This window comes from Oncorhynchus keta, unplaced genomic scaffold (genome assembly GCF_023373465.1).
Source record: "Oncorhynchus keta strain PuntledgeMale-10-30-2019 unplaced genomic scaffold, Oket_V2 Un_scaffold_14384_pilon_pilon, whole genome shotgun sequence".
NCBI classification, from domain to species: Eukaryota; Metazoa; Chordata; class Actinopteri; order Salmoniformes; family Salmonidae; genus Oncorhynchus; species Oncorhynchus keta.
The window spans coordinates 12,893-28,611 of NW_026290787.1; the positions used below are offsets into that span (position 1 = coordinate 12,893).

Consider the following 15,719-nt stretch of genomic DNA (forward strand, 5'->3'; position numbering starts at 1 on the left):
TCTACTATCGCTATGGCAACACACTGCTTGCCAGCCTCCCGAATCAAAGGGAAGTCTTTTGCATTGCTGCTTTTGTTGACACATGCCTGAAGTGAAAACACAGGCAAGGAAAAATCAGACTGGCCAGGCAGTCATCCATCTTTGTGATTTAACGCTAGCTGCTTGTTCGCCAAATACCCAGGAATTCCTCTCTTTAAAAGACACAGAGAAGAGAGGAGACCAAATTCACGGGGAGAGAGCTAATTTACGAGTTGAGTCATCATCCGCACAATATCAATCACTTCACAAGGGCTTTTTCTTAAACCCAGTTCAGCTCAGCTCAGCTCAGCATGAGTCCTGCAGGACAATAAAAGGGAGGCATCTTTTCAATTAGCCTTTTCACAGGTAGTTGATGTTGACTGCCGCCAGAGTGGTGACCTGGCATCACAGAGGGTGTGGATGAGAAGAGAACACCTTCCAGAAAGGTACTTGAGTCTGCAGCAGAGTCTAATATAATTTTAGTCATTCAGCATATGCTCTTCTCCAGAGCAACATACAGTAGTGAGTGCATACATTTTCATACTTTTCTGTGTACTGGTCCCCTATGGGAATCAAACCCACAAACCTGGCACTGAAAGCACCACACTCTACCAACTGAGCTACACAGGAGGGCAGAGTGAGACGCAGACCCTCACTGAGTGTTCCGATTCTTTACCAAGAGCCAGTGATGGGAGAGGAGGGGAGGTGGAGGGGGCATGTTTATGAGCTTCAGTTCCTCTGTGAGATTCCACAGGTCTGACTGCTGTTTCCGGGTCTCTCTCTCTCCCCTCAGCAGCATAGCGTGGTCGGGTAACAGGACAGGAGACAGCTTCAATATAGCAGTAAGGATCAGGGGCACATCATGGTCCTATTAGTCTGTGTCTGTGGGGAGCCCCGCACCACTTCCAACACAGCAGGGTCTTCATAGGGGAGAAATCTTATAGCACTCAGACGTATTACAATGACTATGACCACTTTGATGGTAAACCCCAGTTCAGACTGAAAACAGGACATGCTTCCATATGGTCCATAACACCACAGGAATATTCTATCAGCCATTCCGCTGTTCTTTCACATGCTAACTAACACTCAAGTTCTTCCATGTTCGCAAAGAACACACCAGACCAGACTATTCATGTGTCCTCTCCCTTCCCTTTTATTGCAAACTGGTGATGTTGTATGTTAATAAATGGTTGTAAATAGCTGTACACTTTAACCATAAAAGTGTGCACAGGTGCTTGATGAAATATCAATGTATCTCTTGGTACAAACGAGATTTCCAAACCACAACAACAGCAATTAATAATGGCTTAGCTAACACTTAGCATTTTATTTCTTAGCATTTCTTCTTTATTTCTTAAATTTCATGAAACCATGTGTGATGTCATTTCTACTGCTCCTTTCCCAGTCCTTGGCATCTTCAGGTATGAACTGGGAAATGATTACTAATGCAGCACCCATCAATCCTCCTCAATGGCTCACAATTAAACCCCACAATGGCTTTAAATAAAAGCTGACATATGAAAACAGGCAGAGGCCGGGATCCTCATCATCAGAAGCATTATTCTCTAATGTTTCCACCCTAGGCTGGTTTTAAATCATTACAGACCATTTTGTAATGGAGATGATTCTCTATATTGAGAAGGGCAAGAGCAGAACCCCTGTGGCTCTGTTCAGAGGAGTCACCTTTTCCATTAGAGAAAGAGATAGACGTTGCTGATGGGCAGTGGGTCTGGAGCTCAGTGAGATAGGAGGAGAGAGAAAGTGAGACGGGGAGAGAGACAGAGAGAGAAGCTACAAGCTCAGAACTACAATAAGAAACAAGTTGGCATGGTAGATATCACTAATTACATGATCTCTCTTTCTCTACCCTTAAAGCCAGTCATATTTCTTCCACAGATGCTATTCGTCACTGGTCTTGGGATATGTCCAATAGGAACAAATTGACAAAGGCCTGCAACCTGGACTGAGGGGGAGATATAACATAGTCAATGAAAATCCTGGACACTCAAATTAGTATGATATGTTATGTTTGGTATGATTTGTGGATGTCCATTATCCATTTTGTAGGATATGTTACAAATTACAATTTGTATGATATGTTACAAATTACAATTTTTATGCTGTTACAAATTGCAATTGGTTGTGGTTAACGTTAGCTAGGTGGCTAACGTTAGCTAGGCTAGGGGTTAGAATTAGGGGTTATATAATAGGGTTAAGGTTAAGAGTTAGGTTAAAGGGTTAAGGTTAGAGGAAGGGTTAGCTAACAAACTATATAGCTGCAAAGTAGCTAAAAAGTAATAATTAGTTGCAAAGTCGCTAATTAGCTAAAATAAAGTTGTCTGTGATGAGATTCGTACAGGTTTTTGCCATCCAGTCTTATGTAAACATGCCAAACATAACATATATTTCTAATTTGAGTGTCCCATATTTTTGTTTACTATGTTACGTCTAGTCTATGAGAACAGCCTGGACAACGGCATCCTCAGAACACAGGAGGGCATGTCCATCGAATCAGCCCTTAGGGAGTCCAATCTATCTATCTACCTTTAGACAAAATGTTGTTGTTCATGGTACTGCTGTTGATGTGTTATTAGTAGATGCCTGTGTGAATGTGAAAAACAAACTGTGATATAGAAAGCTACGTGACACAAGTTAAAGCCTGTTCACTACTCATTGCCAATATAATGTAAGATGTGCACATTGGCACGGAGTGATTCTGCTGTCAGGTAAAAATGTTGTTTGAGATATAAGATATCTACACTAATGTTACACACTACAGTAGATCACTCCACACATCCTGTTTCTCAGAGGAAGAGCAGACTGCAACCATCAGGAAGAGCCTTGGCCACTCCTTGCCTCCATGCTCACAACACCCATCTCACCGAATGACACTGAACAGATACTATGGAGGGAGAAGAAGCATGAAGGAGCAAGAGCTGTCAGAATGCCGGCATGGCCGGGGAATCACTCAACTACTTCCGGCGCCGACAGAGATGGCTGCCTCGCTTCGCGTTCCTCGGAAACTATGCAGTTTTTTGTTTTTTTACGTGTTATTTCTTACATTAGTACCCCAGGTCATCTTAGGTTTCATATGCCACTTTGTTTACTTTGTCTACATACTCATCTCATATGTATATACTGTACTCGATACCATCTACTGTATGCTGCTCTGTACCATCACTCATTCATATATCCTTATGTACATATTCTTTATCCCCTTACACTGTGTATAAGACAGTAGTTTTGGAATTGTTAGTTAGATTACTTGTTGGTTATCACTGCATTGTCGGAACTAGAAGCACAAGCATTTCGCTACACTCGCATTAACATCTGCTAACCATGTGTATGTGACAAATACAATTGGATTTGATTTGATTTGATTTGACCACTCTCTAATTTCCCTTTTTTTGTGCTCGGGTGTATCCCGTGAAACAGTAGGGGGTGTGGATCCCAAAACCTTCGCCACACATGCCTTAGATCGGCAGGCCCACGTGAGGTCACAGCCCCCGGCACATGGCGAGGTTCCTAGGCACGTCACGAAATGTGCTAAACTTTTGGGTCAGACTGACGAGCCCCCTGAATGAAAAAAAGGCTTATTTTATTTTCCTTTCCTTTGTTGTTTTTCTTCTTCTAATATTAGCTGAAGCTGATACATTCAAGGGCCGTAATGGAGACCAGAGCCAAGCGTTGACAGCACAGGAGAGGAGGGGAGGCGGAAGGGACAGGATTCAGGCTTCTCATCCAGAGGTAGATACAAACAATGTGGTCGATCCAAATCACACAGATTCCACAAACACGTGAAATATATCCTGACAGTTCTACTCATGTGTTCATAGTCAGAGTATAGTTAGTCTCATTGACTACCCTATAACTTGCTGAAAGGTTATTTGAGAAACAGCCGAGGAATCCATAACAGAGACTGAAGGGCAGAACGCCAGTCAACATTTATCTCAGTGGGAGACATTCATTGTTTTCCTTTCAAGGTCAAAATTGTCCTAGATTAATCACCTCACACACACACACATTGAATGGCCGAACGCCAGCCAACATTTATTTATCAACATTCACTCAAAAACACACTCTCTCTGGTTCTCCCAGCAGCTTTAGCAAATCCAACTTAAGGCTGGAAGCTGAGCTCCCACAAAGTTCAGCAAACTAGCTTTGGGATGATTCAGAGCTTGGATCAGGATAGGGGCTGGAGAATCTCGACATCCCCTGTCCACAATCTCTCACCCCCTGGTTGATGACCCTGGTTCCAGTCAGCTTCCAGCTGAGCCGTTGCTGTGGTAACAGACTGTTGCGTTTTCCTACATCCAGAGTATGTATTTTTTATGATTGTGATGTTGTGTTCTCCCGCATGCCTCCCCTGTTGTTTCTGTTTAAATCAGATGGAGGGGAGGCATCTATCTGGCTTGAATGTGTTGTCATGTAGACATGAATCTATAGAACAACTCACATGTGAAAACATGATTTTGATGTGAAAACAAGTGTTTGTGGAACACTTCACATGTGAAAACAAGTGTTTGTGGAACACTTCACATGTGAAATGAATGTGTTTGATTCAACGTTGTTTCCACATTTCAATTAACTTAAAACATAGAATGGTTTCTAGTTTCTAACCGACTCATGCTAAATAGAAGCATTCAGTCTGTCGCTATTTGCAGTCCAGCCAAGGTGCAGGTTCCTAATGAAGGCTCAAAGTCTGAACTGTTTTAAATAATTATAGTGGGCAAAATGTATAGCAGTTCTCTAAGAATGTACCCCTAAATTAGCCTTATGAAACGAATGAACCTTGAATTACTGAAATTAGACATAAATAAGGGAAAGTGAATATGCTAAAAGGCTTTTCATAAACATCTCTATTTATCTGCACATTAATGAGGAAGTTTAGATGGACTGTTCCACTGCCATAAGAGTTTGGCGCCACCGCATGGCAGTTGAAGGTAGACACAGAGGCTCCATCAAAACAAAAATATAATTGTATTTGTCACATGCTTCGTAAACAACAGGTGTAGACTAACAGTGAAATGCTTACTTATCAGTACCGGTACGTGGGTAAAATCACTGGTGAAGCCAAGCCCCCCCAGCAAAAGAAAGCCATATTTCAACATGTGTTGTGATAATTGCTAGTTTGCTCTATAACCTGTTAATTCATTGTCCTTGCGACCGTGATATATAAGCATAAAGGCCGAGACAATAAGAAGACAAAGTGGCAGAATAAATTCAACCACACCTTTGTTTTATCACAAAACCGTATAGCTCTGTCCAATGAAGTGCACAAAGCATATTGCATGTACCACTAGAGATTCTGGGGTTCGAGTCCAGGCTCTGTTGCAGCTGGCTGTGGCGGAGCACAATTTGGCCGGCAGGGATGTCCTTGTGTGGCTGGCCGGGCGCAGTGCACGCTGACACGGTCGCCAGATGTACAGTGTTTCCTCCGACACATTGGTGTGGCTGGCTTCCGGGTTAAGTGGGCATTGTGTCAAGAAGCAGTGCGGCCTGGCTGGGTTGTGTTTCGGAGGAGGCACCGGTCTCGACCTTCGCCTCTCCTAAGTCTGTACAGGAGTTGCAGCGATGAGATAAGACTGTGACTACCACGTAATTGGGGCAAAAAAAGGTCTAAAAATGTAAAACAGGAGCTGCCTCCACTATTCCAGCAAAACTTAAACATTTGAACATCATCAAATCACCTCTGCGGAGTCTAATACAGTGTCAACTAAAATATACCAAAACAATTTAATCCAATCAATGTAAGCTAAATATGTTGTGGCTGCCAATGGTTCTGATTTCTGTGTGAGTAAAAGTAGAAAAACATGTTGACTCACCCTAACTGTTACTTGTAGAGAAATGCCAATTCCATCCTCCTCTCTTTCATGTTGAGAAAACTATCTATCACTCTGTCATACAGTACATGCTTTAATTTTTTGTTGTCCTAGGCTACCTGGTTTCCATTCGTGGGCAACATTAGCGAGTTAAAACATTAGCCTTCTACATCTAACATTACTGTAGCTACATAGTGAACTTCCATCCTCTCAGGCCAGGGCCACAACAATGTATGTATTAATGGTTGGACCAGAATCGCCATTATAATCATTGACTAGTACGGAGAATTAAGTAAAAGCACAAGGCCAAATCCCTATCTCCAAACATGGCTAATTTAGGAAAGGGCATTTGTTTTGTTAGCTAGCCACCGGGGGACAACAACACAACGAGAAGCATCAATTCAAGTTTTTCGTCAATTATGTATGCTCTCAATGGTACTTGATAGGAGAGAACCAAAATCCAATCTGGCCTTGCTTAACACTTTGTTTTGGTGGGCCAGGACCACTCATAGTTGAGCTCGCTTAGCTCAACGCTAATTGTTTTAGACTTTTTTTGTCAAGGGAGGCCAGCGTGCTTCACTTGCCTTCAATGCTACGGGCAGCAACAATGTCGTACTCCTTTGGACCAGACAGAATGAGATAGATGGGCCTACACGTAGAGAGACAGAGGGCGCTCTTTTGCTAGCTAGGATGCTTTCTCCTTTGAGATAAATTATTTTTATTGTGGGGGAAGCCTGGCTTCCCTTGGCATCCATGAATACAAAATAGTGATAGAAGGAATAAATGCATAGTGTCATGCATACTTAAATGATTTGAGACTTACTAATGGTGTGAATGTGCTACATCCCGGGGTACCAGTAAGGAGATATCCTAACTGTCATATACAGTGACAATATCATCCATTGCCTGTTGACAATATCGTTAAATCCAGCCCAGATGCAAACCTTCGCAATGACCTATTCCAAAACAGACTATGGGAGGCGCACATTACTACATAGAGTCATGACTACACGGAACTCTATTCCACATCAGGTAACTGATTCAAGCAATAGAATAAGAAAACCAGATAAAAATAAACCTTATGGAACAGCTGGGACTGTACAGAGACACACACACACAGGTACAGACAAATGGACACACACACAAACTCTAGCTCACGCACTCTACACACACGTACATTGTAATCTTGTTGTACGGTGGTATTATACATTTTGCATTGTAGATATGTAGTGGTGCAATAATGTTAGATGATATACTGTTTTATATGTTGTTTTATGTGTAATGTAAGTGTCTTAATGTGTTAGGATCTCAGGAAGAGGATAATGGGGATCCTTAATAAATACAAAATATATTTATTTTTATCTTCTGGAGAAAAAAAACGACATGGAAATGACTCAAACCAAATCTAAACTGTGTTGAAATGATAATGGACCTACATTTATAGTCTCTTCACTCGGTCCAGCTTGATAAAAGTCAAACAAGAGCTAGACAGTCAGGGAGCCTGGAATATTCAAAAAGCACTGGACAGAGGACTATTTCTAGCAAATGTTGACTACGAGGAAGTATAATATCTAAAATACAATGTGTGTCATCGCTGTCAGCTCACCTGACAGGTACTTTCCACCCTGAGTCTTCTGTGAGCCGGATGGTACCGCAATTGCTACTCCTTCAAGGGACTCAGAATCACTTTTATTCACCAAATACTTGGAATTTGACTGAGTGACATGGTGTTAATAAAACTAACAGAATATACAGACGGACAATAAACAAACATAATACATACGGACAATTTATATACAGTCTTGAAGGAGTTCCCTGTCACAACGTGGCCCTTTGGGGTGTATATCGTGGCTCCCCCCCTCTCTCACTCTCATCACAAACTTCATGACTTTACAACAGGTCATCAATTTCTGTCAGAGATTCTCTTCCCCTATGGAACAAATAGCTTCTCTTTGTTCAGCTCCTAATCCCCAAAATTGGACAACTAAACATTATTTCGATTTTTGAGAATGTGGGAATGGTCCGTGGGTATTTAAAGAAAAATCCTGTCGAAGTTGTTTATTTTGTGACATCTGTCACGATCGTCGTATTGAGGAGACCAAAGCGCAGCGTGGTGTGAATGCATACTTTAATGAATGGACGAAAAACACGAAGTACACTAAAACAAACAAACAAACAAACAAACAAACAAACAAACAAACAAACAAACAAACAAACAAACAAACAAACAAACAAAAAACAAACAAACAAACAAACAAACAAACAAACAAACAAACAAACAAACAAAACAGTGACTGCTAAAGAAACACTGTGCTAACAAGCAACATAACATAGACAATAACCCACGAACCACAATACAAAACAGGCTACCTAAATATGGTTCCCAATCAGAGACAACGACAAACACCTGCCACTGATTGAGAACCATATCAGGCCAAAACACATAGAAACAGACTAACTAGACACACAACATAGAATGCCCACTCATATCACACCCTGACCAAGCAAAACATAGAAACAAACAACTCAAATAATGGTCAGAGTGTCACAACATCAGGAAGTACAGTAGCACAGAATAAAGGTGGCTTTGGAAGTGTACATTTCTCAGTTACTAGTTTTCTACCTGAATATTGTGTAAAATATATGATTGAATATGGAACTATTTGTGAGAAGATGTAATGTCATGTTGGCCTCCTAAACGAGATACTTGTCATTCCCACGGCTGGAAATGGTTCAACTCTGAGACTATCAAATAAGAATTTGAATAATACAGAATAAGAACAAATCTTCTGGTCTGCGGCTAGAAATTCTGTAAATCTAGTACGAGAATACAGACAACAACCGAAACATCTATTCTAAGAACAAGCCTGACGCATCCATTACAACAGACACTATCCAGAGCTACAGAGAAAGCTACAACCACAAAGGACATTGTGACTTCTGGGGAAGTTAACCAGAGACTCTCTGATGAACTGACTCACCAGCAGACAGACAAGCGATTCCAACAGAGAAGACAACAATGACATACGGGCATTAATATATACATTGCAATTATTCTGGAATGAGCGGCCATTCATGTGCAAAGGATTAGCATTTCAATGAATATAATTATCAACTGTGTGTAGTGAATCCATTTAGTCTTTCCCGCTCTTTCTCAGTCGGCTTTGTCCACTAGGGACATGTTCTTTGTATAATGTGGTAACCTAGGTATCTACTGTTTGTTTGTTATGTAATTCTGTGTGATTATTTAGTTAGTTAGTGAATAAATAATTAAGCCAATTTGAATATCGCTGATTCATGATTTAGGCTAAAGTTTGTGCAGATATCCAAGGGTTAGTGACATTCAGTAATGAGAACTGAGGAGGAAATAATAATGAATTTATAGACTGGAATTGATTAGATATTAAAATATAAAAATATCTGAAGAGTTGTATTCAGAAAATGATGACTATAAATCTCAACATTTTCCTTGGTGCCCCGACTTCCTAGTTAATTAATGTTTACATGATTAGTTTAATCACGTAATAAATCAAATCAAATGTTATTTGTCACATGCAGATGTTAATGCGAGTGTAGCGAAATGCTTGTGCTTCTAGTTCTGACAATGCAGTAATAACCAGCGAGCAATCTAACCTAACAATTTCACAACAACTACCTTATACACACAAGTGTAAAGGGATAAAGAATATTTACATAAAGATATATATGAAGTGATGGTACAGAACGGCATAGGCAAGATGCAGTAGATGGTATTGAGTACAGTATATATATATGAGATGAGTAATGTAGGGTATGTAAACATTATATTAAGTGGCATTGTTTAAAGTGGCTAGTGATACAGTTTTACATCAATTTTTCCATTATTAAAGTGGCTGGAGTTGAGTCAGTATGTTGGCAGCAGCCACTCAATGTTGGTGGTGGCGGTTAAACAGTCTGATGGCCTTGCGATAGAAGTTTTTCAGTCTCTCTGTCTCTGCTTTGATGCACCTGTACTGACCTCGCCTTCTGGATGATAGTGGGGTGAACAGGCAGTGGCTCGGGTGGTTGTTGTCCTTGATGATCTTTATGGACTTCCTGTGACATCAGGTGGTGTAGGTGTCTTGGAGGGCAGGTAGTTTGCCCCCGGTGATGCATTGTACAGATCTCACTACCCTCTGGAGAGCCTTATGGTTGTGGGCGGAGCAGTTGCCGTATCAGGCGGTGATACAGGGTTTCTAGCTTGATGACGAGTTTGGAGGGTACTATGGTGTTAAATGCTGAGCTATCGTCGATGAACAGCATTCTCACATAGGTATTCCTCTTGTCCAGATGGGTTAGGGCAGTGTGCAGTGTGGTTGCGATTGCGTTGTCTGTGAACCTATTGGGGCGGTAAGCAAATTGGAGTGGGTCTAGGGTGTCAGGTAGGGTGGAGGTGGTATGGTCCTTGAATAGTCTCTTAAAGCACTTCATGATGACGGAAGTGAGTAATACGGGGCGGTAGTCGTTTAGCTCAGTTACCTTAGCTTTCTTGGGAACAGGAACAATGGTGGCCCTCTTGAAGCATGTGCGGACAGCAGACTGGGATAAGGATTGATTGAATATGTCCATAAACACAACAGCCAGCTGGTCTGCGCATGCTCTGAGGACGCGGCTGGGGATGCTGTCTGGGCCTGCAGCCTTGCGAGGGTTAACACGTTTAAATGTTTTACTCACGCCGGCTGTAGTGAAGGAGAGTCCGCAGGTTTTGGTAGTGGGCCGTGTCAGTGGCACTGTATTGTCCTCAAAGCGAGCAAAGAAGTTGTTTAGTCTGTCTGGGATCAAGCCATCCTGGTCCGCGACGGGGCTGGTTTTCTTTTTGTAATCCGTGATTGACTGACGACCCTGCAACATACCTCTTGTGTCTGAGTCATTGAATTGCGACTCTACTTTGTCTCTATACTGACACTTAGCTTGTTTGATTGCCTTGCGGAGGGAATAGGTACACAGTTTGTATTCGGTCATGATTCAAGTCACCTTGCCCTGGTTAATTAAACCTAGAGAACTGATTTGATATAAATAATAGTTCAGACACGACATCCCACATATGCTGAGCACTTGTCGGTTGCTTTTCCTTCACTCTGTCGTCCAACTCATCCCAAATCATCTCAATCGGGTTGAGGTCGGGAGGCCAGATCATCTAATGCAGCACTCCATCACTCTCCTTAGTCAAATTGTTGTTTGAAAAACAAATGATAATCCCACTAAGCGGAAATCAGATGGGATGGCGTATCGCTGCAGAATGCTGTGGTAGCCATGATGGATAACTGTCTGATAGGTGAGAAGTGTCTGTTAATTGAATGATTAGAATATTCCACCCTGATACATTTAATTGTATGGAATTAATTAGAATGTATGAAATCATAATCAATAAATGTGTAGTCCGAGTCAGAATTAGGGTAAAACAATATGCCTTTATGGTATTTTAAACACAGACTGTCTGAGCTTGGTGACGACCTGACTGGAGATTTGGGAGAGAACGTCTTGGGGAGTACGTCTTAAGGACAAAGTCACTATCTCTGTCGGCTGGGAAGTGAGACAGACAGTGTGTGCGTAGCAGGACATGTGTGTGCGTATGTTTGTGTGTGTGTGCGTATGTTTGTGTGTATGTGTGGGCGTGAGAAGTCAGTATAAAATGAATTGATTTCTATTCTTCACTTCAGAACTTTTTGACCATTTAACTGGGCCTCCATCTGTTTCATTCGACCAGGATCTTACAAATTCTGGTTTGCAGACTGAGAGTAAAATAATTAAATTGGGTGAGGTACCTGGAGAACATAATTCTCTTATGAATTGAATAAGTAAATAACAGACAGTGTCACCAGCAAAGTACGCAAACACCATCACACCGTTCCCCCAACATGTCCAGCATGTCGTCCAGCATGTCCCCCAGCATGTCCAGGATGTCCCCCAGCATGTCCAGCATGTCCAGTATGTCCCCCAGCATGTCCCCCAGCATGTCCAGCATGTCCAACATGTCCCCCAGCATGTCCAGCATGTCCCCCAGCATGTCCCCCAGCATGTCCCTCAGCATGTCCAGCATGTCCAGCATGTCCCCCAGCATGTCCAGCATGTCCCCCAGCATGTCCCCCAGCATGTCCAGCATGTCCCCCAGCATGTCCAGCATGTCCCTCAGCATGTCCAGCATGTCCACCAGCATGACCCCCAGCATGTCCAGCATGTCCCCCAAAATGTCCAGCATATCCCCCAGCATGTCCAGCATGTCCCCGAGCATGTCCCCCAGCATGTCCCTCAGCATGTCCCCCAGCATATCCAGCATGTCCAGCATGTCCCCCAGCATGTCCAGCATGTCCCCGAGCATGTCCAGCATGTCCCTCAGCATGTCCCCCAGCATGTCCAGCATGTCCCTCAGCATGTCCCCCAGCATGTCCAGCATGTCCCTCAGCATGTCCCCCAGCATGTCCAGCATGTCCCTCAGCATGTCCCCCAGCATGTCCAGCATGTCCCTCAGCATGTCCCCGAGCATGTCCCCCAGCATGTCCAGCATGTCCCCCAACATGTCCAGCATGTCGTCCAGCATGTCCCCCAGCATGTCCAGGATGTCCCCCAGCATGTCCAGCATGTCCAGTATGTCCCCCAGCATGTCCCCCAGCATGTCCAACATGTCCCCCAGCATGTCCAGCATGTCCCCCAGCATGTCCCCCAGCATGTCCCTCAGCATGTCCAGCATGTCCAGCATGTCCCCCAGCATGTCCAGCATGTCCCCCAGCATGTCCCCCAGCATGTCCAGCATGTCCCCCAGCATGTCCAGCATGTCCCTCAGCATGTCCAGCATGTTCACCAGCATGACCCCAGCATGTCCAGCATGTCCCCCAAAATGTCCAGCATATCCCCCAGCATGTCCAGCATGTCCCCGAGCATGTCCCCCAGCATGTCCCTCAGCATGTCCCCCAGCATATCCAGCATGTCCAGCATGTCCCCCAGCATGTCCAGCATGTCCCCGAGCATGTCCAGCATGTCCCTCAGCATGTCCCCCAGCATGTCCAGCATGTCCCTCAGCATGTCCCCCAGCATGTCCAGCATGTCCCTCAGCATGTCCCCCAGCATGTCCAGCATGTCCCTCAGCATGTCCCCCAGCATGTCCAGCATGTCCCTCAGCATGTCCCCGAGCATGTCCCCCAGCATGTCCAGCATGTCCCCCAGCATGTCCAGCATGTCCCTCAGCATGTCCCCGAGCATGTCCCCCAGCATGTCCAGCATGTCCCTCAGCATGTCCCCCAGCATGTCCAGCATGTCCCTCAGCATGTCCCCCAGCATGTCCAGCATGTCCCTCAGCATGTCCCCCAGCATGTCCAGCATGTCCCTCAGCATGTCCCCGAGCATGTCCCTCAGCATGTCCAGCATGTCCCCCAGCATGTCCAGCATGTCCCTCAGCATGTCCCCCAGCATGTCCAGCATGTCCCTCAGCATGTCCCCCAGCATGTCCAGCTGCTGTGTTTTTTCACGACTCTGACATGCCTGCTTTCTTCCTCAGTGTTTCATACCTCCCTGTTTTCTTCCTCAGTATTTCATATATCCCTCTTCACCACATCACTCCTTTGGATCTGCTTTCTTCCAGCTTGACCAGGTTGTGCATCCCAGAACCAGTCTATATTGGTTTGCTGTTCCTCCGCCTCCCTGAGTGCTCCGCTGGTTTATCACTTGCGACCACCGACCACAATCTCTGCCTGTCGAACCCTCTCATCCTTGCTGTCCCACAGCATCATAGGCTGACGTGCTTTTGTTGCCTTGTAGTCCTCTACCACAGATGTAACTGGCAGCTGCAGCTTGCTTCCTGTGCTGTACAGGCCGATGGAGTAGAAGCTTCTTAATCAATTTTAAGTGCGTCCCATCTGACCTCGGTAATGACCAAATGTGGCCTGAGGGGAACATTTGTTTGACACCCCTGGGCTACACTGTCTAAATCTATTTTCGGAGATATTGTGTAAAATAGTGTTTTTTCTCACTATGAATAACTACAAACATCCGCTTAAAAGAGAATGATTCAAGATTTAATTAAAACAGTAACATTTTATAAAGAACAAATGTTCAGGATATACGGTATTTATGCAAAAAATATTTGGACAACACAACTTCTGAGGGAATTCGCAGTGAATATACGTTGATACAAAATGTTGTGTGTATTATACTGTATATTATAGGAAAATAGTGGAGGTATATGAGATATTTTACAACAGAGGTTGAACTTACAGCCCATCAGCTAGATGTCTGTGAGGACCAAGGTGGAAATGACAGATCAGTGTCCAGATGTGTGTATGATTCTACTTTATCACTGTGCTCGCCTCGCCATAGACTGAACTTCCTAGTGTGAAGAGGGATCCCAGCACTAGAGACAGATTTCAAAGCACTTGACATCTTTTTCTTGAAAATTGCTGTTCTCGCTGTGAACAGAATGAAAATCTGCAATCCCTGTGGAGACAAAGCAAAAACACAAAGACGTTATCAAGTAATTTCAGAAACACACAAGGACAAACAAAAGGTAGTGTTTCCATAAGGAGCAGCTCCATTTATTTATGTTTAGTTTGTGTCTAATTGTAAATAATGCCTGAATTCGGTGGTACAATAGACACTAGTATTTCTAGTTTACATTTGAGTCATTTAGCAGACGCTCTTATCCAGAGTGACTTACAGTAGTGAGTGCATACATTTACTACCTGAGTGGTGGTGAGAACACAGAAGGAGATGTTGAGTATGGTGTACATGGTCTGGTTCTGTGGAATGAGCAACAGATAGCCCAGGATCCAGGAGAGACCGAGCACCACAGCCAGAGAGAAGCTACTGAGGAACTTCTTCTTCATCGATGTGTGTCTTGTACTGGGAAACATAACCAACATACTTAGACTGCTGTAATAGACTGTTGTAATAGACTGCTGTAATAGACTGCTGTAATGCTGTGGTAGAAGAACATTTTACTTCGAGTGGGTTAGAGCACAGTGCTAATTCAATTTGATGATTTGATTACTAATAACTAATAATAAATAAATCATTTATAATAGGCTTTTCATTGAATTACAATTTAAACTTAACAAGCTTGTTAGTAGGCATTTAAATCAAGACGGATCTTTGTGACTCCAACTTTCTACCTTATGCCCCCATTAATGTTACCTGGTTAAATGTGGGTTGGTCTTGCACGTTGTAACTACAAAACATACCAACACCACTGTGTTGAAGATAAGCATGAATGCCACAGGTATCAGGAACCCCCAAAACATTGGCAGCTTGAAATCAAAGTTCCCCTTTGGATCGAGGGCTGCAAGCCAGCAACTGAGAGGTCAAATGAATGAGTTAGACAGACAAAACATAATGAATGTTATTTGAAGAACGTGGTTTTAATCAAACGTAGCATAAGTAAACAAGAAACTATGAAGAAAAATTGATCATTCATAATATACCCTATCTATATTTTTTACTTTTAATATTGCCAATTATTCACATGCATAATAAACATGTATACAAAAACTGACAGGGATAATCAATTACCCCACTTTAATTCAAAATGAACCTATTATGTAATAACCACAGAGAAAGAAATTTGCTGTACAGCACAAAGCAGTAGTCAGGTGTAGTTGTGGTAGTATAGTACAGTGAAGTAATACAGAAGTAGTATAGTACAGTTCAGTATAGTATAAAACAGTATAGTATAGTACAATCCAGTACAAAGAAGTAGTACAGTAGTATTGTAGTACACTATTGACTCACAATTCCTCCTGCCTGTAACCCAGTGGATCATCCACTCTGTAACTAATTCCTAAGGTGAGAGACACCACAACTGCAGGCAGTCCTAAAAGACAGAATGATGTTGTTATTTCCTGGTAGATTTGCATGCAGCCATATACAGAG

General features: G+C 43.1%; 1 protein-coding gene across 1 annotated transcript in view; it reads right to left on the reverse strand.

Moving 5' to 3' along the window:
* Positions 1–13,857: 13,857 nt before the first annotated feature.
* LOC118370302 (adhesion G-protein coupled receptor G7-like) overlaps positions 13,858–15,719 on the reverse strand; it is a 56,885-nt gene continuing 55,023 nt past the window's right edge. Inside the window, exons 16-17 of the mRNA XM_052513949.1 lie at positions 14,534–14,693; positions 13,858–14,288 (exon numbers count right to left, since the gene is read on the reverse strand). Of these exons, the coding sequence (XP_052369909.1) occupies positions 14,076–14,288; positions 14,534–14,693 (373 nt within the window). The 3' untranslated portion in view covers positions 13,858–14,075. The remainder of the gene's footprint in view (positions 14,289–14,533; positions 14,694–15,719) is intronic.